This window comes from Anomalospiza imberbis, chromosome Z (genome assembly GCF_031753505.1).
Source record: "Anomalospiza imberbis isolate Cuckoo-Finch-1a 21T00152 chromosome Z, ASM3175350v1, whole genome shotgun sequence".
NCBI lineage: Eukaryota > Metazoa > Chordata > Aves > Passeriformes > Viduidae > Anomalospiza > Anomalospiza imberbis.
In genome coordinates this window covers 26955167-26981058 of record NC_089721.1, presented here as the reverse complement: position 1 = coordinate 26981058, position 25892 = coordinate 26955167, and the positions used below count along the sequence as shown (strand labels likewise).

General features: G+C 42.1%; 1 protein-coding gene across 5 annotated transcripts in view; it reads right to left on the bottom strand.

Moving 5' to 3' along the window:
- FRMD3 (FERM domain containing 3) overlaps positions 1-25892 on the bottom strand; it is a 144526-nt gene that overhangs the window by 43385 nt on the left and 75249 nt on the right. For 3 of the 5 annotated variants that reach the window (XM_068176545.1, XM_068176546.1, XM_068176548.1), the window contains one exon: positions 21484-21562. In XM_068176545.1, coding sequence (XP_068032646.1) covers positions 21484-21562 — 79 coding nt within the window. Of the gene's footprint in view, positions 1-12458; positions 12478-21483; positions 21563-22244; positions 22279-25892 lie in introns of those variants that run through there. The other 2 variants (XM_068176549.1, XM_068176550.1) reach the window with 2 other exon arrangements.

Genomic DNA, 25892 nt, shown 5'->3' with positions numbered 1-25892 from the left:
AAGTTCTTTTCTTTGTTATTAAGCTTGGGCCTGCTCTGCTCTGTTCCTGATCACATCTCACAGCAATTATTTAGAAAAGTACATTTTCATGGGGGCATTCGCATCGCGCCAGTGTCAAACCATGACACAGCCCCAGTATTGAGTCTCCCAGATGTAAAAAGGCCCTTCCAATTATTTGTGGATGTTAGCAATCACACTGCCGATAGAGTCCTAACTCAGGACTGGGTGGGGGCCAAAAAGCCAGTCAGCTTTGTGTCAAAACTCCTGGACCCTGTGAGCAGAGGGTGGCCCACTTGCCTGCAAGCAATTGTGGCAGTGGCAATGTTGGTAGAGGAGGACAAGAAAGTAACCTTCAAGGCTTCATTAGTAGTCTACATCCCCCACAATGTAAGGAGCATTTTACAGCAGAAGGCGGATAAGTGGCTGACAGACACTAGGCTCCTGAAATATGAAGCCATCCTCATTCACTCTCATGATTTAGAACTATGGACTACTTCAGCACAAAACCCTGCCCAGTTCATGCTTGGGGAAGCCACAGGAGTTCTTTCTCATGATTGTGCTGAGTTGGTGGAATTACAAACCAAAATAAGACCTGATTTAGAAGAGGAGGACCTAGAACATGAGGGAAAATGGTTTGTGGATGGGTCAGCAAGGGTCGTAGATGGGAAAAGAAAATCTGGGTATGCTGTGATAAATGGGAAAACTGGGGAGGTGGTAGAATCAGGATCCCTGAGTGCCAGCTGGTCAGCCCAAGCTTGCGAGCTCTATGCAGTATATAGGGCTTTACAGAAACTAAAAGGGAGAAGGGGAACAATCTTTACATATTCAAAATATGCATTTGGGGTAGTACACATCTTTGGGAAAATTTGGGAGGAAAGGGGACTATTCAATGCCCATGGGCGAGGGCTGGTGCATGAGGAAATAATCAGGAAGATCTTGGAGGCCATCAGAGGGCTGGAGGCAATTGCTATAGTCCATGTAAAGGGACATCAGACTGGGATACAGTTCAGGACTTGAGGAAATAACCTAGCAGATAAGGAGGCAAAGAGCGCAGCTTTACTGAAGGTGAGCACTCCAGAGATCGGGAAGGGGAAGTCCAAAAATACCCCCCCCCATCCTTCTCAAAAGGAGATTGAAGGATACCAGAAGATCGGGGGTCAGCTGAAAGAAGGTAAGTGGCTATTACCAGACAGGAGGGAGTTACTGTTCAAAATTATACCAGAAAAATTCTGGGGAGGTTGCACCAACAGACACATTGTGGGGCCCAGGCACTCGCAGAACAATTCTTAAGATTCTTCGGGTGTAAAGGAATCTATGAATTGGCAAAGCAAGAGGTACAGGAGTGTCTGATCAGTCAAAAAGTTTATTGGGCAAAAACCCAGCAGGTGGCATTAGGAAGCCTCCTGAAACATAAACTTTAAGGGATTTAGAGATTTTAGAGAAGCTAAGATTTTAGTTAGAGATAAGCCTTACTAGAGTTAGTTAAAATAAATGAGTAGGCCTTGATGAAGTTAAGAGTTAGTAGTTAACTAATAATTGATTGCTTGTCAACACTATGTTTAGTTAGCTGGGTTTATAATGAAGAGTACAGAAACTGACAAATAGCTTTTAGGAACATAAGACAATTGTGGGCCTCCTCTGTTCTGAAACCAATTGAAGACAGGGAATGGGAGTTCTACCAAGGTTCATTTGTCATATTTGCGTTGAAAAGGTAGAAAGGTCAGAATGAAGAACACTTCATTTACTTCCTCATTTTGGGACGCTTCCCCATGAAAGGGACCACCGACCCATTTCAAGGAACAAACTACGCATGCTTAATAGCTTTTGAAATGATTAGCATACAAAGTGAGGAATGGGATGTACCAAAATTATGAATATATATTTGCATTTTGGGTATTCAATACTTGTATGGATAAAAGGACTCTGTAATCATTTGAAAGGTGCAGTGTGTATTTGGGAGCTATCTTGCACACTGCCTGGCATCGTAATAAACATACACTTTCTAACTTTAAACTGCTAGAGAGTTTTTGTTCGTCACAGTTGGATATCTTTACTAGATCAATATCCATATTTCTTTAATAAATCATGCCCTGTGGCATACCAGTCTTTTGAAAGGATTCAGGTTGATTTTACTGATCTACCTAAAGTGGGGAGATATAAATTCTTATTGGTTATAGTGGATAAGCTGGCCCATTGGGTAGAGGCTTTTCCATGCCCCCAGGCTACAGCCCAAATGGTATCAAGGTTCCTATTGGAGGAAATCATACCTCGATATGGGGTAGTAAATTGTATAGACTCAGATAAAAGGACACACTTCACTTCAAAGGTCATCAAGCAAATGGCCAAGGTTCTGGGAATCCACTGGGAATATCACACCCCATGGCACCCCCAGAGCTCCAGACAAGCTGAAAGAATGAACCAAACATTAAAATCCCAATTGGCAAGATTAATTATGGAAACTAAAATGTCCTGGGTAAAATGCCTCCCTTAGCTCTGTTAAACATTCGAATTATGCCACATTCTGAGACTGGGCTCTCCCCCTTTGAAATGTTATATGGGATGCCATATGAACATGGCATGCCACTGGGACATCCAAAAACAGAGAATGGGCAGCTACAGCCCTACCTTATAGCCATAAGCAAGAACTTCCAGGAATTACGGAGACAAGGAATAATAATGCAAAACACCCCCTTAGGCTTCTCCATACACAAAACACAGTCTGGGGACAAGGTACTCATAAAAACCTGGAGGGAGGCTACGTTAGTACCTCACTGGGAAGGCCCCTTTCTTGTCCTCCTGACCACAGATACAGCAGTACAGACTGCAGAAAAGGGGTGGACACACACATCACGAGTAAAGAAGATTGAACTCCGGGAAGGGACACCAGAGTGGAGAATCACCTACCCCCCCCGGGAGACCTGAAATTAACCCTGTGTCGGCCAAGTAAATGACTGATATGGACCTGATAAGGTGCTCTCTACCAGACTGTATGTTACCCATTTGTGCATTTTATTTGTGAATATTGTGGTGGGGTTTGGGTAAAGCACTGCGGAAGGGGAAACTGGCTGGGAGGGTTGTGTGATAAGTGTCACGAACAGGAACAGTACTTGACTAGCCGTGTTTTAGGGCTCGCTACGAGACTGGGGATAATTGAGTGTTATATGTAAAAGGTATAATTCACGCCACTTTTTTGCATGGTATATATATAATATTAAATAATTGTTAGGATCTACCCTTTGGCATTAGAAGCCCCCCCTTCTCAGGCAAAACTGAGTGTGTGTTGAAACCTGATTTACAAGCAAGGGGATGTGGCTCGCCAGGAGATGGGCCTTATCTGAGGCGATATGGAGACACCCAGGCGCTGATCATCATCAGGAACATCCCCCCCCGGCCAATACATGTGAATACTCTGTTCCCGTAAATTTCATCAAGAGTTTCCACGACACCAGACTTTGAATTTCTCTACCTTGTCGCCGAGAAGGAAATCTCATCAACTTATGGGACTTTGAATGAAACAAAGGACTGAATGCCGAAATCCTGGCTTCAGGCAAAATTTTCCCTATAAAAATCGCTTGTACCAGGATGGTGGTGTGGGGGCATAGAGTGAAATCTCTGCTGAGGCTGATCTCTGTGTCTTGCACCCAGCGCCGATCCCAGGCTCGGCACTGTCCTTTTCCTTGTGGCTGGCTAAGTTAGATCTCTATTGCTAAAATAAATTCTTTTTATTTTTTTAATTTGGCTGGATCATTTTTCATTTATAACAATCTTGGTGACCCCGACGTGGTCTGGTTTGGGGTATCCAGGGGGTTCCCTATCCTCGATCCAGGTGGCGCCTCGCTGAGTTCAGCGGCCGGACTGGGAGGAGGAATCCCACAGAACCAACCAGATTACGAAAAGCCGCAAAAGCCACGGAAAGGAAAAAAAAAAGGTGGGCCCAGAGTTCTCAGAATTCGGAGCTTAAGTCTCCAAGGCTGCAGCAGAAATTTTTTCACTCATAAAATCAACGTGCACGAAGAATCCACGCGGGAAAAGGAGCCATAAGTATCGTGTGGTTGAGTGAGGCGTGAGTGGGTGTGTGTGTGAGACGTGACCTCGTCACGGGGCGAGAGCTGACCCCAATAAACCGCAGTTTCACTATCCCGCGAGGGAAGTGGTCGGCTACGGGGGAAGCAAAAGAACTCGGGTACACTCACAACATGCATACGACCTGGAACTCGGGGGAGTTACGGGGATCCACTCACGGACAGGTCGGGGGAGGGAAGGTACGTTCTCGTGGATTCGAGAAATTGGTAAACCTCACCGACTTCTGGACACGGGGAGTCCAAGGAAACAGGTAAAAGAGAGCTCACCCTTCTTCCAACTGAAAACCCACAGAGCGGTTCACTGTGCGGCTACTAAGTTGGCAAGGCTCGGTCGGGGACAGACTGGTTTAAAACATTTTGTAAGACTCGGTCCGGGACAGGACTGGAGTATATATTTAGCACGTGAGTTACTGACTTCTTGGAACGGCTTGCGGACACCAACTCGGAAACACGGTAAGGAAAAACTTCAAACATGGGACAAAGGAACAGTAAAGTCCAGGGGAGAGCTCAAGAGAAGAGTTCTAAATCCAGAAAAGGTAAGAACTTAAAATCAGGGAAAAATAAATCGGGAGGAGGGAGGACGGGTTGCCCGAGGTTCCGAGGGAGGGTCCCCTGGGCTGGATGTTGGAGCGCTGGGAGGGCTGCTCCTTGGGGCGGGGGAGGTCCGGAGAGGAGATGATGCACTACTGTGTGGAGGTATGGGGAAACAGGGAAGTTGGAGGATTCCTATACTGGCCCATTTTTGGTACCTTTGAGGGTGGGTTTTGCCAAGCACTCTCTGAGCACTTGTACGAAGAAGGGGAGTGGGATGATGAGGGGATGGGGTATGCCAGGCTGTGGGAATATGCTAGCGCGCGGCTGTTCCCTATTAAGACCTCCGGCAGCAAGGTAAGTTCAGGTAAAACTTGGGAACCCCTGGAAAACCTACCACCCCCATACCAAGTTCCTCCATCACAAGCACAGGTCCCGGCCACCCCACCAACAGCACCTCCAGCTCAGTCTGCATCGCCACCTAATGCCCAAATACTGGCTACAGACGCACCGGGACCTTCTCAACACCACCCCCCTCCCCTCCCCTCCCCCCCCGCCCCACAACACAGGGACACACACACACACAGCCGCTTCACACTGGGGAAAACTCATCTCCTCCCACCAGTAGAACTTGGCGTAAAGCAAGGAGAGAAAATACGGAGGATAGTAATGATGAAAGGGACAGACCTAATCTACACCCTTTAAGGGATGTCCCAACCGCCCCCGGAGTCACTGGATTTGTAAACGTTCCCATCAATACGGGGGATGTAAGGGCTTTTAAAAAGGAGATGGGGAAACTAATAGATGACCCGTTGGGGGTGGCAGAGAAGTTGGATGAATTCTTGTGAAATAGTATATACTCATACGATGATATCTCAGCCATATTAAGATCCTCGTTTAATGCAGAGGAATGAGATATGGTAAGGCAGGCTGCCATCAAGAACTGGGAATTCAGAAACCCCCAGGGAGGGAGCGGGGCAGAGAAGTGGCCAGAACAAAGACCATCATGAAACGCTCAGGCAGAGGAGGATCGGGCCAAAATGATCGGACTAAGAAACATGGTAATACAAGGTATCCGGGAAGCAGTCCCCAAAAGACAAAATATTAGTAAAGCACTAGGGGACCTACACAAAAGAAGGACAAACAAGTAAGTGCCCCTGAATGCTTTTACTGTAAAAAAAAAAAAAAAAAAAAAAAAAAAAAAAAAAAAAAAAAGTAAAAAAAAAGAAAAAAAAAAAAGAAAAAAAAAAAAGAAAAAAAAAAAAAGAGGACACCTCAAGAGGGACTGTAAAAAAAGGATGAAAGATGAAATGATTTTTCAGGAAGATTAGAGGTGTCAGGGGCTCTATAATTTGGGGTTGCGAACATCTGGAGAGCCCTTGATAAAATTAAAGGTTGGACCCCAAAAGCAGGAGTTGATTTTTTAGTTGATTCAAGAGCAGAAAGAACCACAGTCCGGCAACTACCTCCCAGGTGCACAAAACGTAAGGATTCTATGACTGTAACTGGGGCAAAAGAAGAACCCTTTCAAGTCCCTGTCTTGAGAGATGTAGAAATAGAATCTGAGAATAAAATCTGTGTGGGGGAACAACTTAGCCGACAAAGAGGCAAAAAGTGCAGCTTTGTTAAAAGTAAGTATCCCGGAGGTTGAAAGGGAGGAAACCCAGGAACCGCCCCCCCAACCCTCCAAAAAGGAGATAGAAGATTATCAGAAGATTGGTGAGCGTCTGGAAAGAGGTAAGGGGAAGTTACCAGATGGGAGGGAATTATTATCGAAAGAATACACTGGGAAGAGTCTAAGGAGATTGCACCAACAAACACACTGGGGGGCCCAAGCACTAGCCGAGCAATTCCTGAGATTCTTTGGCTGTAAAGGGATATATGAACTGGCTAAGCAAGAGGTACAGGGGTGCATAAGCTGCAAATAAATAAATAGGTCAAACTCCCAGAAACTAACACTGGGGAGTTGCCCAGCAGCTTACCGACCTTTTGAAAGAATCCAGGTAGATTTCACTGATCTGCCTAAGGTCGGGAGATACAAATTTTTACTAGTCATAGTTGACAAACTAACCCACTGGGTGGAGGCTTTTCCAAGGTCCAGGGCTACAGCCCAGACAGTATCAAGGTTCTTATTGGAGGAAATTATACCTCGATACGGGCTAGCAAGCTACATTGACTCGGACCAAGGAACACATTTTACTTCAAAAATTATTAAACAATTGGCAGATACCTTAGGTATCAGATGGGATTATCCCACCCCGTGGCACCCTCAGAGTTCTGGGCAAGTGGAAAGGATGAATCAAACATTAAAGGCCTAACTAGCCAAACTAATGTTAGAAACAAAAATGTCATGGATAAAATGTCTCCCATTGGCCTTATTAAACATAAGAACTATGCCTCATTCCGAAACGGGGCTTTCACCTTTTGAAATGTTATATGGGATGCCTTATACTCATGGTATGCCTGTAGGGCATCCGAAATTAGAGGATGGGCAAATACAACCATACCTGATAACATTAAATAAGAATCTTGAGGAATTGCGAAAGCAGAGTGTAATCACGCAGCACAGCCCTCCTGGCTTCTCAATACATAAGATACAGCCTGGGGACAGGGTTCTCATAAAAACATGGAAGGAAGTTCCACTATCCTCTCATTGGGAGGGACCCTATATCGTTCCTTCTAACTACAGACACTGCTATATGCACTGCAGAGAAGGCGTGGACACACGCGTCAAAGGTGAAGAAAATTGACCTTCAGGACCGAGCCCCGGAGTGGAAAGTCACCTCCTCCCCTGGAGATTTGAAGATAACTTTGCGCCGGCCTAGTAAATGACCGAGAGTAACTTGGTCAGATGCTCTGTACCAGATTGTAACTGTTACCCCTTTGCATATTTCATTCACGAATACTGTTATAAGAAGTGGGTTGTTCACTGTCGGAGAGGAATAAGACGTAGTGGGCTGTGTGCAAAGTGCTTTAAACAAGAACAAAACCTGACTAGCCATTTTCTGGTATTGGTCACCAGGCTGAGACTGATTCAATTGGATTTAATAATTTGGTTTCGTCTATATCCGAACGGATTGAGGGGGAAATTACAAACAAAAGCTAAAATCATTACTGTTGAGTGCCGTAGGTTGAACAAGGTACCCTGCAGTGCAGATCCTGTTGAATTACGCTGGTGGGGCACCTTTAAGCGAAGGTATGCAGCTCGGTCTTAGTACGAAACCACTGACGAAGATTCCTGCTGCCAAGAAGATGGTCTACCCCGCCGCTGGAGGCACCCCAGTGGGCACAGGGAATGGCAGAGGAATCCTAGCAGTGGGAGTAATCCTGGTGAGCCTGAGTCTAGCCACATGCCTCAGTAACCTACCTAACCCTGAAGCAGGGGAATCCAGTGGCAAGTACCCAGGAGGCCCAGTGCCCCTGACCCCATGGAACTGCAGTAAGGGTAAGCCTAATAAACCTTGTTCTAAAATTGACACTCAGCAGGGGGCATATAAATTCAAAGAAAAATTAAAATACCTCAAAAATGGACAGTCAGCACATAAATTGCATCAAAAGAGCCCAGGGGAAATTTCCATCCCAGCCTGTAGCAAATGTAATCGTACTGTATGGATTGGTGGGTGTTGGATAAACGGGTAATTGGAACTTTCTGTCTCAGCAGAGAAGGTAGAGAATACTCAGAAGTTGTAGGCTCTGTAACCGTAAGATAAAAGAAAAACTATAGAAACTAGTAGAAATAATAAGTAGGGCGCGAATTAATGGGTTAATATAAAAGGTGGGGGATTGTTATATGTAACAGGTATAATTCGCGCCATTTTTTTGCATGGTATATATATAATATTAAATAATTGTTAGGATGTACCCTTTGGCATTAGAAGCCCCCCTTCTCAGGCAAAACTGAGTGTGTGTTGAAACCTGATTTACAAGCAAGGGGATGTGGCTCGCCAGGAGATGGGCCTTATCTGAGGCGATATGGAGACACCCAGGCGCTGATCATCATCAGGAACATCCCCCCCAGGCCAATACATGTGAATACTCTGTTCCCGTAAATTTCATCAAGAGTTTCCACGACACCAGACTTTGAATTTCTCTACCTTGTCGCCGAGAAGGAAATCTCATCAACTTATGGGACTTTGAATGAAACAAAGGACTGAATGCCGAAATCCTGGCTTCAGGCAAAATTTTCCCTATAAAAATCACTTGTACCAGGATGGTGGTGTGGGGGCATAGAGTGAAACCTCTGCTGAGGCTGATCTCTGTGTCTTGCACCCAGCGCCGATCCCGGGCTCGGCACTGTCCTTTTCCTTGTGGCTGGCTAAGTTAGATCTCTATTGCTAAAATAAATTCTTTTTATTTTTTTAATTTGGCTGGATCATTTTTCATTTGTAACACTGAGCAAGGGTCTGCAATTTGGTTTCGCTTATTTCAAGATGGGCTAAGGGGTAAACTACGGTCAAAGGCCTGAATCATTGCTGTTGAGTGCTGATGGTTAAACAAGGTACCCTGCAGCACAGACACTGTTAAGTTACACCGGTGAGGCATTTTCAAATGGAGGTATGCAGCTTGGTCCTGGCATGAAACCACAGGAAACTATTCCTACTGCCAAGAAGATGGTTTGCCCTGCTGCTGGTTGCCACCCAGTGGGCGTTGGTATAGGCAGAGGAATGTTAATGGTGGGAGTAATCCTGATGTACCAGAGTCTAGCAACATGCCTCAACATTAGTACGATGATAAGTAACACGTCTGACCTGGAGGGGCAGTGCCCCGAAGGTGGGTGCGGACAAAGCGTACTGACTGTCCGGGAAGGACAGGGGGAGTCGGGCGGTCTGACACCCCCAGCCCCGAGAAACTGCAGCAGGGGTGGAGCAAAGGAACTTTGTTCCAAGAACGGCACTCAACAGGGGGAATACAAAATAAAAAGAACCAAATTCTACTTGCAAGGAGCGACCCCTAAGGACGGGCAGTCAATACATAAAATGCATAAGAGGAATGCCGAACCTGTGTCCCTCTCAGCCTGTGATAAGTGTAACCGTACTGTATGGGTTGTGGGGAAAACGGAATCCGTGTTTGTAGCTTATTTTCAGGCAAATCCCCTGTGCTATGACAACAACCAGTTGGGAATGTGTGTAATGGGAGGTAAAACATACTGTGTGGGGAAGAATTTGAACTATGAAAGTAAGAAGTCCCTCAAAAATGAACCTGTTATCCTTGATCTTTTAGAAGATAGGGATGACAGAACTTGCTTCCAGTATGACAGAATATTTTGTTTTTCAAAGAATAGGGAAGGGGTGGACCCAGAAAGCAAAACAAATTAGGTCACACAGGAGTTAAAAAGACAGGAGGCAAAGGTGAGAAGAAGAAGAATGGAGCAGGAAAGGTTAAAAACCTTAAGTGAACAATATGATCAGCTGAAGAAACAATACACTAATGGGGGCTTACCTGCATCAGATCAAAATTTATTTGTAGATCTAATGCAAATAATTGCCACGGAATTAGGTCTGACTAATTGTTGAATCTGCGGAGGGCTCAAGTCCGCAGAGAAGTGGCCATGGAAAGGTGAGGGTTTAGCACCAGAGCAATTGTTAAAATGGGAAGATACCAAAACCCCAAGAATAATTCAGAGGCCTGAGGGATGGATCTTAGACAAAAGAGTAATTGGAACATTCTGCCTTCACCCAGAAGGGAAAGAATACACTGAAGTGGTGGGATACACCCCGTGTATATCCACTTTAACTATTAATTCTTTTAACAAAAGCCGGATCTGGCAGCCAGAAAGCCTGACAGGGTACTGGAGTCGAGAAAAAGGGGGTCAGTGTGAATGGAGTGATAAGATCGGACTCTGTTGGAACAAAAGCCCTGGAGCTAACCCTTACCAGTTCTTAAATGAGTTAAGTCAACCCTGGAAAGAGCCTGAAAGCACAAAAGTTAAGTGGAAAGCCCCGAATGGTTTGTATTGGATTTGTGGAGAGAAGGCATATAGTGAGCTACCTCAGCGATGAAAGGGATCATGTACGGTAGGATTATTAAGACCTGTTTTCTTTACCCTACCTTGCTCTGAGCGCAGTTCATTAGGGGCTCCCTTATACGAGACCTTAAGCAGGGAAAAGAGGAGCTGGAAAAAGAAGTTCCCTATCTTTGGTGGGGGTCAGACCTGGAGTGAGGAATAGTGGCCCGCAGAAAGGATAATAGAATACTATGGTCCTGCTATGTGGGCCCAGGATGGGACCAGGGGGTACAGGACCCCAATCTACTTATTAAACCGCCTAATAAGACTACAGGCTGTGGTAGAAATTGTATCCAACCACACCTCGGATGCCCTTGAACTGCTATCTAAGCAGCATTCCCAAACGAGAGCTTTTGTATATTGAAATAGAATAGCTCTCGACTATTTGCTGGCCGAGGAAGGAGGAGTTTGTGGGAAATTTAATGAGTCGGAATGTTGCATAGAAATTGATGATTACGGGGAAACTATTAGAGACCTAGCAACTGAGATCAAACGTGTAGCACATGTTCCTGTACAGAAATGGAATTCAATACTCCAAGCATCCTGGTGGGACCACTTGTTTAATGGGGCCAGGTGGAAAAAAATAATATTTTTTATTGTATGTTCTGTGGCTGGAATCATATTCCTGCCCTGCCTAATACCCTGTTTATCAGACTAATCCACTCGGTGGTACAGGTGGCGGCCTGCCCACGGATCCAGAATGTGCTACAGGAAAATTCAATCAGGTATCAAAAATCATGAAATTAGAAGAAGAAAACCCACACAGCAGAGCAGCTGAGGCCTTGGCCAGGTTTGAAGGACAAATAAAGGGGAGGGGGGGAGACACTTACAAACTTTACCAAGAAATTCCCAGGAAGGAATGAGGCGATGGCATCACAAGGAACTAGGGAAGTTTGAGTATTAGAAGATGACCAAAATGGATCAAACAAGGGATCACGAAATGTAGAGTTTTTAGAAAAGCACAAATTAAGGTGTTAATATAGAAGGGGAGGGATTGTTATGTGTAATAGGCATAATTCACACCTATAAAGTGATATATGGGTAGGAGTTTTTATATGATTAAAATATAGACACAAAGCAAGTGGACCAGGGCAAGGGGGGCTGCCTCATGTATGTCGAAACTATGGTAGACAAGGCTTCATTTACAAGTTAATATACATGGCTCGCTTGGAGATGGGCTGTTTCTTGAGATAATCCAGGAACTCCCAGGTGATGATTGTCCCGACAACTATGGGATCGCTGGAACCTCTGGAGGATGCATCTCAATGCCGGGTTCCTGTAACTCCATCATTGATGTGTATCACTTCTCGGACCTCGGATTGTTCAACCCGGCACAGAGAAAAGTGACTTTATGAATATGTGGGACTTTGAATGGAAAGAAAAGGCTGATCGCCGAAATCCCATCCTCAAGCAAAATAAACTGTATAAAAACTGCTGGCGCAGGACGGATGGGGTGAAGCATAGGAGACCCTCCGCTAGAGCAGTCGGACCTGTGTGTCACCCAGTGCCGATCCCGGGCTCGGCACTGTCCTCTTCTTTGTGGCTGGCTGAAAGAATTTGATTTCTATAATAATTTTTTTTCCTTTTTTAATTTGGCTGGGTCAATTTTTACCTATAACAGGGTTTCTTTCAGTTTGATTTAGTTTGGTTTGGTTTTGATTTTTTTGGTTTTTCCTTTTTAAACTGTAAGGAATCCCAGATGATGTTTGAAGTGAGCAGTAACTTCATGAGGCCTAAAGTGCCATAGGCGTGGGGCACCTGCCTAGCATGAGGGGGTCACCTCTCCCACTCATCTCTTTCTCTAAAGAAATGGGGAGAAGAAAACAAAAGGTTCTTTCTACCTGTCCTCTGCCTTCTACCACAGAGAGCTTCTATCACTCACAGATTCTTTCCCAGCACCTAACAGGTTACAGCCACACCATTCAGCCACTTCACCCCTCTGGGAAAATAATCCATTCAAACATGCTTCATCTAGACAAAATCTACCATCTAGAGGGCTATATCAAGACTCAGTGGCTTCTGCAGACTGTCAGGACATTTCTTGATACTGCCAGTCATCTCCAACCTTGAGCAACATACAGCATAGCCAATAAAAATGTAGTTTATGAAGTTTAACAGTAATGTCAGATATATTTCGTCCAAGTTGCCTGTTTCTGTTACCTGGTCATATCATGAGCTTCTGCATCAAAAGCAAGCCTGGAAATACTATCTGAAGGGCAAGAGAAACTTTTCTCCTTTCCTTGAATTTTTACTGAATACAATAAATGGGATACAGTTATCAATGAGAAAAGCAATCTTCTCTCATTGTAAACACATCCCTTCACTGCATTGCAAAATCTACAGGATCTTTACACTTCAAGGGTTGTTTTTGGTTTTGGTTTTGGTTTTTTTTTCTTTTCAGCACCTTTTTTCCCCCCTGTAATCAATGTCCAGTAACAGCTCACAAATTCACTTCTGTATGTTGGTCACTGCTATTCTACAGGTAGATCCCGAGGAACTACCTGTAACAGAGTGCACCAGAGGACTCACTGCGATGAAGTAAAAATTCTTAATTTGCAATGAAAGTGCACCAGAAAAGGTTCAGTATATTGATGTAAATACCATATATAACTTGGGCAACTGAGCAGTCCCTACACAAAAATTTTGGTAAGATTTCCAGGGTGAAAAAATGGGATGCCATTCTCCAGAATGACTATTAGCTTGAGGCCAAACTGTGTGAACACAGTACTTTTAAGCAGTGCCCAAAAAACCCACCCAAGATTTCAGAACATGGATTGTTATCCAAGCTGTGAGGTCAACAGATCAACATATGTAATTTCTAAGCAAATATTTTGTTGCTGACCACAATCAAAGATCCTCAGTGTCATTTGCCAACAAAACCAAGCCGTGTGGGGGTCTGTCAACATAGCTGGAGGGAAGTGATGCCATCCAGGGGGACCTTAACAGTATTGAGAAACAAGCCTGTTTCCACACACATCTGTGGAAACCTCATTAAGTTCAACAAGGCCAGCTGTATAGTCCTGCACATGGGTCAGAGCAATACAAAGCACATATACAGGCCAGATGGAGAATGACTTGAGAGCACCCCTGAAAAGAAGGACTTGGGGATGTTGGTGGATGAAAAGTTCAACATAACCCAAGAGGATGTAATGACTGCCCAGAAGGACAATCATATATTGGGCTGCATCAGAAGAGGTGTGAGCAGCAGGTCAACGGAGGGGATTCTGCCCCTCTACTCTGCTCTGGTGAGACCCCACCTGGAGACTGCATCCAGATCTGGGGTCTGCAATACAAGAAATAGGTGGACTTGTTGGAACAAATCTAAAGAGCCACCAAATTGATCAGAGGGACAGAGCACCTGTCCTATGAAGACAGGCTGAGATCTCCAAAGCAAGAAGGGCAGCCTGGAATAGGACTAAAACTTTTGAGCTCTTTCAAATGAAGAAGATAAATGTATTTTCAACTGAAAGGAATGTTTGTACATTTTGCCGAAGGCTAACTAAACTTCAGATACTTCCTGTAATCCTGATATAGTAATTTATGACCCAGGTTAGCAAAAACTTATGAATGTATACCTGACTCCTAAATTCACTAAGGTGTATGTATATACTTAAAACTGTATACACTTACAAAAATAACTTGCAAAATCAGATCTGATTTTGCTTCTTCACGTGTCCCTCCACCATAGCTGTTTTTTCCAAGCCCTGGCATATCCTTATAACCTGATTTACAGCTCTAAGTATTCAAGCTTAATAAGAAGCTAGTAAACTTATGCTTACATTCACAAATGTCTCTCATTGGAATAACCTCATTTCCATCTATTATCTGTTTGCAGTACAGATGACTCAACTTCAGGTCAGCCAAACCTTTCCTGCCATGCAGACTAAGGGTCAGCAATATCTATTCTTGTTTTTAAGCAGGCATCATGAGCCCCAGAGACCATGTGGCTAGCTGCTTAACAGACGATTTATCTATTTTAAGATGTTCAGCGAGGCAAGAAAGCTTTCCCACAGCCAAACATTGTGATTTAGCCACATAATGATTTTCTATTTTGTTCAAGTCACTTCATACAGTTTATTCCCATAGCAATGTATCTCCCAGTGCTGTTCAGTCTTTCCAGCTGACAGATATGGTCACCTCCAGAGATCTACCAATTCTTCAAAAATTGCTACCTCAGCATGGTGTCTGACTTTGACTCACTACTCTTTTCCATGGTACGGTGTGTACTTAGATACAGAGTGGCAGAAGGCAAATGAATGTGTTTACAATATTCCTGGATTGGGTGTCCTTCTACCCAGGAGAATTTTTGAGTTCTTTATGCATATTATTCTGAATACCAACTTTGCATTTTATCTTCCACAGTAGATATCATCAAATACACTACAGGAGCACCGGTTTCCTGCCAAAGCATGAATCTCCACTAAACACTAACTACAACGTAGAAGTATGTAATATCACAAATAAGAGAACACATTTTCTATGCTTTACAGAGCCATGAAAAGAAAGGGGCTGAACATGGGCCAGCAGCATGTCCAGGTGGCCAAGAAGACCAATGGCATCCCAGCCTTTATCAAAAACAGTGTCCAGAGGAACTAGGGAAGTCATTCTTCTTCTGTACTCAGCACAGGTGAGGCCATACCTATAGTCTTTTGTCAAGTTTTGGGGCCCTCACTTCAAGAAGGACAATGAGGTGCTGGAGCTAGTCCAGAGAAGGACAAAAAGGGGAAGGAACTGGAGCACAAGTGCTACAAGGAGGCAGCTGAGGGAGCTGGAGTTGTTTTGCCTGGAGAAAGGAGGCTCGGGGAAACCTTATTGTTCTCTAAAATTATTTGAAAGGAGGATGCAGCCAGGTGGGGCTTGGTCTCTTCTCCCAGGCAACCAGCGACAGTTCAAGAGCAAACAGTCTTAAACTGCACCAGGGGAGGTTTAGGTTGGACATTTGGAAGAAGTTCTTCACAGAAGGGGTGACTGGGCACTGGAATAGGCTGCCCAGGGAAGTGGTAGAGTTACCATCCCTGAAGGTGTTTAGGGAAAGACTGGATGTGGCACTTGGTGCTATGGTCTAGTTGACTGTAGGTTGTGTTAGGTCATAGGTTAGACTCTACGATCTCAGATGTTTTTTCCAACCTAGTTAATTCTGTGATGCCTGAGGAGGCTGTGAACTCATGGGAGGCCCGTGGAGAGAGAAGCCCCCACTGGAGCAGCCTGTCCTTGGAGGACTGCACCCTGTGGAAGAGTGACCTATGCTGCAGCAGTTTTGGGAGGGACTCACATTGAAGCAGGTCACTGAGAGCTGCTGCTCATGAGATGGGCTCACATCAGAGAAGTTAATGGAGAACTGTCTCCTACAGTGCAGGAGGGGAAGGTCCCCTCTCCCTGAGCAGTGGAAGAAACAACTTGTGATGAATAACCCATAACCCTTTTCCCATTTCTTGGTGCCACTGAAGGAGCAGGTAGAGTTGGGAAGGACAGAGGGGTGGGGGGGGAAGGCATTTTTAAGGTCTTATTTTACTTCTCATTATCCTGCTCTGATTTTTTAGTAAAATATTCAATTACTGTCTCAAATTGCACCCTATTTTCCCCATGATGGTATTTGGTGAGTGATCTCTCCTGCTCCTTATTTCAATTCATGGACCCTTCATTACATTTTCTCTCCCATGTGAGAGGTCTAGCTGTGTAGAAATGTGAGAGAAAGGCTTTGGCTGATGCCAGGCATCCAGTCAGAAGCTACAAGGAGCATCTTCTTTTAGCAGGTGCAAGAAGAGCACACTACAAGGAGCATCACTCTTCTACTAAAGCTGAGCATATTTATCCATTTAAAAGATTATACAAACCATTCTAAAGTATATATACACACTGCTTGTGTGGCAGTCTGCTGAGCCTCCAGTGCACATGCAAAGGCCAAATAATTTGAGAAAAATAAGTTAAATCCTTGCCACTTTCTCATTTCAATTTTTTAAAAGGCATTGGGAAAACTGCCTAATTAAAAAGTGTATCCTTAGTCTTTCTCAAACATGTTTCAAATGTGCAGCCTCAGTGCTCTGCTGTGGAAGCTATTTCTAAAAATAAGGACAGATCTTCTAAATCCATCTTGACATCCACTAAGATGATGAGCTGATGTGCATTAAGATTTGGACTTCAGCAACAAGTTGGGTTTCAGGTGGTCTATTACTACATAAGCAAGAGAGATCAAAGCAACAATTCTCATGGCCTTTGAAGATAACTTGTGAATTACGATCCTAACACCAGCTCACTCTAGAGAAAACAGTGACTAAGGACCACACAGACCCTCTCTTCCATAGTAAGAGGCAGAAATATTTTCCACAGAATTTCTCCTTTAGCAATAGTAATTCAGAGTGCCTTGACATCCAAAGGCAGACACTGAATTTATTTCAAAAGTATAGCTATGAAAATGGTTGTTAATTAAAACAAGAGAAGATGAAAGTAAGTGGCTGGAAAGGTACAATATGACTGGCAATTTTCTTAGTTGTCCTTAGTAGTGTAATAAAATGCAGTGACAGGAAAGAATGCAGCATCATCTGTTGCTCAAGGCACTCCTGACCTCTGAACACACAGTGTACACATGTTTTCAGACTACTGCAGGGGCTTTTTTCTGTGATATCATAGATGTAGTGATGACTTCAGATAGGTCATTCTCCACCTTCATTTTCTGAAAATAGTTTCACATGTTAAACCACAGAGCAAGTCAATTATTACAGTCAAGCCCAACCTATAGGTTGGGCTCTTAAATTTTCTTCCTGCAAGTGATGTCTAAATTCTGAATAGTGTCTATACCCATGTTATACTGCTTTCACAGAAATCAAACCTTTACTCTGTAGACACAAAGCTTCATGTATTGAGCAGGTAATTTTTTCACATCAGCTTTTTCTATGGAAGAGTAGGAAAACCAGTTCTTTTTAAGACTTGTAAGTCTCTCTGATGTCTCTAAGATGCTTCATTAAAGATTTATTCCTATAAAGCTTTTAAAAAGAATGCATCAACAATAATCCATATGAGGGATTAACCACAGGGTTAATTAATGTTCTGAAACAGAGTGGTAAGCAATGTGATAGAATGTGCTACTGTAACTTAATTTCATTATTTAAATGGGGACCACAGACATCCATCAGATTTCCACCAGCTGAAGAAGTGGGAGAGCAGGTATGACATCCATAGGCACGGAGAGTAACAGAAATGCAAAACACTATTACTTTCACTCAGTTGACTGTACATACAGCTGCAAAGTACAGATGGTTTTTAAGTCAAAGAGTGACAATATTATTAATTTATTTTCAAAACATCTTAAGAACACTCAGCAAAAAATATGACTGTCAAGTGAACACAGCAGCACTAAAAAAAAAGGCAAAGCAAAAGTCTACCAAGGAGCCAACTAGTCCTCAAGGTTTCATGGCTGTCCTCTGTAAAATGCTAACGAACATTTTCTGCTTGAATTTCACCAATCACTGCAATTCAAGGGAAAAAAAATAACTCCAGCCAATCTAGAGCATCACCTAGAATCTGACCCTCTGCTTTGGTCATGAAGCAAATTCTCAGAGATGTGTAACATGATGGCAATTCACTTGCTCATTTCAGGAGCATTTTCTGTATTTTGTTATTATGTAAGATATATGGCAGAGATGAAGCAAAGCTTCCCAAATAACAACATTGGGAAACTATTAAAATGATCAGATACAAAAACATGTTGAATTAATGATGTCTCAAATTATTTCTTCTTTTTAAGTTCTTATTGGTATTAATTTTTATAAAATACTGTAACCCATTTTTCATACAACAAATTTGACTTTAAAATTTATTTAAAATATCCCAGCAAAGACTAAAACATACTCACAGCATAATAAACATCAGTGAACCAATTCTTGGTGCTTTGTATTTCAGAAACTTATCCTGGGAGGATATCCAAGTTTTTAAAAAGTCAATTAATTTAGACTCTTGAATGAGAAAGGTCTATACTATCATACTCTGGATCATAAAAGGTAAAATGTTCATCCAAGGACAAACAGTAGCAAATAATGGAAATCCATTGACTTCCTGGTTTACAACCTGTTCACTCAGCTGTACAGTTTTAATATCTCATCCAAGATAAATACCTATAAAATAACAGCATGCTCCAACTGTTCTATACAAACTACAAATGTACCATTCAGCAGAACACAAGCTGTTTCTGAAACTTTCAGTATGAGGCCAGTGACAGTGGGATCCCCTACATTCTTGAAGTGGCTTGTGAGCACAAGCACATGCAGTGCTTGAGGAAATAATCAACCAAGAACCCAAGGCAACAAGTGCTGAGGCACGCAGCCAGCAGTCAGCAGCATGGTCTGCTCACTAACAAGGTGGTAAAGCATACACACAGTCCTGCACAGCTGGCAAAGAGCTCAAAAGAGCTACTTTCCTACATTACCCCCCATTTACACTTCTTGGAAAAATACCCAGAGCAACAGAATATTCACAATGGCCAGTAGAAAGGACAAAGCTCCCATTCATTAAGCACAACTGAGCTGTTGTACAACTCTGTTTTCACAGCAAAAATTTCAAAATTCCAACATAAGCAGCAAGAATTCTTACCCTCCAAAGCAGCTGTACTGAAAAATATGAATATATTGCACCTCTGTATCAGTTTGTTTAAGGTTTGCCACTACTTTGAAAATATTATCTTATTTGTGATCCCAAAGACACACCCAAGAAAAAATTAAGTAAGATTATACATAAATGTCTTGAAATCGTTAGGGCTGAATTAAACTTTCCAGATTATTTCAGCGGAATTAAAAAAAAAAAGGAAGGAAAGAAAGAAAAAAGAAAGCAAAAGGAAGGAAAGAAAGAAAAAAGAAAGCAAAAGGAAGTTCCGGGAAGGGAAGGGAAGTTCCGGGAAGGGAAGTTCCAGGAAGGGAAGGGAAGTTCCGGGAAGGGAAGTTCCGGGAAGGGAAGTTCCGGGAAGGGAAGGGAAGTTCCGGGAAGGGAAGTTCCGGGAAGGGAAGTTCCGGGAAGGGAAGTTCCGGGAAGGGAAGGGAAGTTCCGGGAAGGGAAGTTCCGGGAAGGGAAGTTCCGGGAAGGGAAGGGAAGGGAAGTTCCGGGAAGGGAAGGGAAGTTCCGGGAAGGGAAGGGAAGTTCCGGGAAGGGAAGGGAAGTTCCGGGAAGGGAAGGGAAGGGAAGGGAAGGGAAGGGAAGGGAAGGGAAGGGAAGGGAAGGGAAGGGAAGGGAAGGGAAGGGAAGGGAAGGGAAGGGAAGGGAAGGGAAGGGAAGGGAAGGGAAGGGAAGGGAAGGGAAGGGAAGGGAAGGGAAGGGAAGGGAAGGGAAGGGAAGGGAAGGGAAGGGAAGGGAAGGGAAGGGAAGGGAAGGGAAGGGAAGGGAAGGGAAGGGAAGGGAAGGGAAGGGAAGGGAAGGGAAGGGAAGGGAAGGGAAGGGAAGGGAAGGGAAGGGAAGGGAAGGGAAGGGAAGGGAAGGGAAGGGAAGGGAAGGTTGGTGAGGAAGTGGTGGGCACCCGTCTCGGCCCCAGCTGGGCTGGGCAGTCCTGCCATGGGCCGGGCCCCTTCCCCCCTCCCTGGGCCGTCCGCCGGTCCCCCAAGTCGGCTCGGCTCTGGCCAGGCCGGGCCCCAGCAGCTGCTGGGCAGGAAGGTGAGGGAGGCTGCAGAGGCCTGGCCGGAGCAGGGCTAGCCAGGGCTGTAAAGATCTTCCGTCAGGTCCCCTCCCTCCAGCGCGGCTGAGACCAGAGACTCCTGCAGTCCGCCCAAAAAACCAAAAACCAACCATGAGGCTGATCCTGACACAGCCCAGACGCAGCTCCCCACCGCAAGTTACCAACAAGTCAAGTAAACCTCAACCATAATATTACCCCTTTCAGTACTTCAATACTCCTTCAAGTGAAAAAAAAATACACAAACACATAAAAAACCAGTATGAAAACAGCAAAGTCAATTTAAAAAAATTAAGTCCCAGATGGGAGGGAGGAAGAGATAACTTATTTTTAAAACTAAAATCCTCTTATAAACTACAAAAAGGGTCTCTTTTCTTATAACACATAAACTATAAAAATATAAAAAATATTCAAATTAATATAAAATAAAAGCACCCATATTAAAATAAATATTAAAATAACTATAATCTCATAAGAAATTTAAACAAGAAAAAAATTCCTATACTTCCAAAAAAAATTGTTCTCAAAACCAATTTTAAAAATAAATAATAAAAACTTTTACCTTTAAAAAACTCATCTTTAAAACAATACCCCATAAGTCAACATAACCTAACAACAAACTATAAAAAAACTTACAAAAATAAAAAAAAAAAATTCACAATAACAAAGTTCCCCAAACAGCTACTATTCATAACAAAATTAAAAAACATAACCTATTTTTTCCTCTTATAAAAAAATCTCCATAACCTTAAAAAAATTTCTCCCCCCAAGTAAACTAAAAGTATTTTAAAAATAGTAAACTAACTAAAAATCTTAAGTTCAGTTCCTTTACATTATCAATAAGATAAAAAACTTGTGAGATAAAAAAGTGTTTTAAAAAATTTATTTTAATTCTTTCTACTTTTTTTTCCTTCTGATTACTTCTAATAAATTTTTTTCATACCCTTTAAAAATTTTAAACCTGCTTTACCTTTCTCATAATTCTATCTCATAACAAAAAAGTATATTAATAATTGACCAACACCAAACCCACCACATTCTTTAATACATTAACCAAAAAATGTCAAAATTTAAAAAAATTTAAATTAACAAACCAAAACCACTGCACAAAATTAGTGTTTCCACCCAGCTGTAAACTAAAACTACCACATTAGCAAAGCACATTAAATGTACAGAATAAAAAAGAACCAAAAAAAAAACCACAAACCAAAAAGTACCTGGTGAGCTCTTCTTTAATCTTCAAGGGTTCGTGTGGGTAGAATTTCACTCTAAAGCACATGGTATATGGTGGATGAGCTGAAACATTATAAAGAAAAAGCATGAGAACCGTGGGAAACAAACATTGCTTAAGCCACTCTGAAGGAGTGACCTTAAAGTCACTTACTAATGATTCATTTAGGCAGAAATTCAAACAAGAGCATTATTATATATGCTTTATTTTGGGGTGGCCTTTTTTTGGCTAATGATAAGTGGTAAGCAATGATAATACTACAAAACTGAAGAAACAATTTAGTTAATGAAACTAAAGACAGTGGAAATATTTCTGTTCCTAGTATTTAATAAGTTTATAGTACCTAACTCTGAGCAATGGTACCAATACCAGCCCTGATGTACAATCTTTTCAATAGAAAAGAAGGAGGGGAAAAAGAAAGGGGAAAGGGGAAAGAGGAAAGGATCACAACAACATGAAATATTTCAATTTTGCAATCAATGCCTCTCAGGCAGTTTGATTCAGAGTAAAGTGCAGATCTACAATATTCTAGTTAGTTCTATTATATTTTGGTCTTGATATATTCTCAATGTACACAGACAATTTTAAATTTCCAAAACCTTGAAGAGTTTGTGCTTTTACAGCAGGAAAAGGGGAAAGCAGAAGAAAAGGGCAAGAAAAAAATACAGAAAAAAATGGAAGACAATACCAAGTGAAATCAATAACTTCTTTTTTAATTGCAAATTATAACAGCAATTAGTAAGCTACGAGGACATTTTACTGTACCATCTTCTTAAGCTTACCAGTTCATAGGCTTGTATAAACTTCTTATGGTGATTAGTTCAACAATAATGATACTCTTCAAGCTACTTTGACCACAGTACTTACATGCATACTGCAATGTTCCAGAAACACATCTCTAGATATCACACAGTTCTATGTGATGTACAACAGCAATAGAAAATAAAAATTAGTTAAGTCTTTTGTTATGTTTGGTATCTTTTGGAAGGCTCAACTCTTCTTGAGGATAAAGGAGTATTTTCCTCTTTCAAAATCTCATATTGTACTTATTTTAAGTACAGTCAGTCTCAACAAAAAATGGCTGGTTTCACTTTTTTCCTTTGTTTAAATGATTATTCCTTTAAGACACAACGAGGAATTTCAGAAGGGATGGGACTGGAAATATGAAAAATACAGGAAAAGAAAACAGCAAATAAAAGTTATATTAGAAGAGTCCCATTCTGGCAGTATGTGGTAAACACAAAAAAGTATCACCTGCCCTATATGGAAAGAGTATCACAGTGAGGAAATTATGGGATACACTGCAGCATAAAAATAGCCCACATTCAAAGCAAAGGTTAAAGTAGGAAATGCTTTACTTGAGCAGAAGAACAGTACTGACAGAAGTACATGCAAATGCACAGGACACGCAGGAGATTTTTCAAGGCAGCTTAAAACCCATTTCTCAAATCTTTTCCTAGACTTAAGCTCCTGTAACAATATTCCTCCTCATCAGTGCAGCAATACTATACAAGTCTGCTGCAGCCTGCTAAGCCAAGATCCCTTCTTTATTGCTGTGCAAGAATGGAACAAAAACAACTTGGATTTTGAAATGGTAAAAAGAATATCAACCTATCCATCCAATTCATCTCTGGAGATAAGAATGTTCCCTGCAATTACAGGAGATACTCTTTTTCTGTTTCTTATTCTCAGTTGGAAAACCAGCCACAATGAACATTTGAATGGGGAAGGAGGGAACTCCCAAAGATAGCCACTTTACGCTCCATCTTAATTTTAAGGTAGATCATAAGCCTAATGTTCTTCCAAAGAGACATTTGATGATACGTAATCTTTTAGCAAGGCCTTTTTCTCATAGATTTTAGCACACTGGAGAAACATGCATGAGGACTTCATGTTCTCTCTTTGGTCTCTCATAGTAGAAACCAAGACAGGCATTACATTTTATCAGCTCAAGAGATGTGATTGTCAAGCCAGCTAATTTCTCAATTCATTGAAAGTAAAATTACTTTTGACCACTTGCATATTAAAGTGGAAACATTAACATCAAACCTTCCCAAAATAGAGAAGAATTTCAAGAAGCACATTTCATCAACACAAAACTATCAAGTCACATAATAAGTTTTTTAGTAGCTATATCTTATAAGCCTTTTCTTTCAGAGGGTCCTTTACCTCTCAGATAAGAAGCAGCTGGCATTGCAAAATGCCTGAGGCTCTGTCAGAATCTTTTACCCTTTTTACCCTCACCTTCTCACTAAAAACAATTCACAATTACAATAATGTCAAAGGACTATAGTGTGGAGAACAGTATTGGCAGCAAACTCCATTGAAGCAGAATCATTAATTTGCCAGTTTATATGCTTACAGTATGTAAGAGGTGAAAGAAAAAGTACAAATAAAATCATTTAAGTTATGTTAAATGCTGAAACAAGTCATGATCTAAGCCCTCATGAAGGAGGTACACACAGAGCATGGTTTTCAAGGCAATGGGTTGTACGTTTTTAAAGTTTATTTCACTTACATTTAACAAAGATACAGTATTCTATGTACATCAAAGAGGAAAGATCTCCCTAAAGTAGGCCCAAACCTACAAAACCATGACAAGAACAAAGAGGGATATGGGAGATGCCTCCCTTGGTACAGAAATCAGTAAGTAAGGGACTGAGTCTTGCATTAACTATTTTTAAGCACTCTATAAAAAAGCCCACACAATTGTATTACCATTTTCTTCATAGAAAAAGAATCTGAAAAAAGAATAAAATATTTATGTGTGCTGGTTTTGGCTGGGGTAGAGTTAATTTTCTTTGCAGTGGCTGTCATGGGGCTGTGTTTTGGATTTGTGTTGAACACAGGGTTGATAATACAGAGAAATTTTTTTAATTGACACCCTGGTGAGGAGACTATGAGTGCATGGTAATTTGGAAGGAGACACAGGACAGATGACCCCAACTGACCAAATAAATATGCCAGATGACATGGCATCATGGTTCAGTATATAAAGTAGAAGGAAGAAAGAGGAAGGAAAAATTGTCTTCTCAAGTCACTGTTACATGTGGTGGGGCCCTACTGTCCTGGAGACGGCTGAACACCTGCCTGCCCATGGGAAGGGCTGAACAAATCCCTTGTTTTGCTTTGCTTGTGTGTGCCTTTCCTTTTCCTATTAAATTGTCTTTGTTTTAACCCAGCTTTTACCCTTCTCTCCCTGATCCTGATGGTGGGGGACTGAGCAAGTGGCTCTGCAGGGCCAGTTGCTGGCTGGGATAAAACCACAACACCATGAAAGATGAAAATAGTTTTTAAAAGCTGTTGAAAAACTTGATTGAAATTTTACAAGTGTCAACCAAATATAGAAATATGGAATATTTTCACAATCTCCTTTTCACCAAGCACAAATGCTTGCTTATAGAAGGTATTCTATAATGCACTGCACTGGCACTGTTAGGGTTTTTTATAATAAACATTAATTACAGATGGATACTGAAAGGCAAAAGCAGATCTTAAAATTATCTTCATAGTCCTGAGAATGCAACATTGCCGGATACTTCCTTTACCTCTCCTTGATGTTACATATTCTCTGAACTACAGATTCCTACACAAAGTTAGTGAAATTTAAGAACCAAACAAACAAGCAATAAAAAAATATTACACTCAGATAGTCTTCATGTTCACTATTTCTGTAGAAGCATCTCTGGGAAACCATTAAGACATACATAGTTCTTTCCATATACCTGTTTCCTTTCCAGATTAATCAGCTGTTAATCCATACTCCTTGATGAGCATTTTTAAGACAGGCAGAACATTACTCACTGCTTTTATGCACAAGGGATACTTGAGCTATCATAAATCTCAAATTAGGGCTCTTTCACATTGCACTCATTAGTTACAGAACAACACAGGTCAAGGTGGATTTTTGCCAGGTGTTTTTAATAAAGCTTAAAATGCTGTTATTAAATCTTCATGAGGATCATAGAATACACAGCATTCAGATTAGTGCCTGACAGATCACACAAAACTCACATTTTCATTTTATATGTATTTATGAATCTTATATTTGATTAAACTTTTTTTTACATTTGTACTAAGATTCCCTGGTTCATTCCACCTCCTTTCAGGTTTTAGGACAGCATTAGAAATCATGGAAATTAACTGAAAAATTCCAGTGACCTGACACAGGAGAACATCCTTGTAGCATTACTCTTCTGGATCACAGAATCATAGAGTGGTTTGGGTTTGAACAGATCATAAAGATCATCTAGTTCCAACCCCTGCTGCCATGGGCAGGAACAGCTTGCACTAGACCAGGTTCCAGCCTGGCTTTGAGCACCTCCAAGGACAGGACACCTATTACCTTTCTGGGCAACATGTTCCAGTGCCTCACCACCCTCACAGTAAAGAATT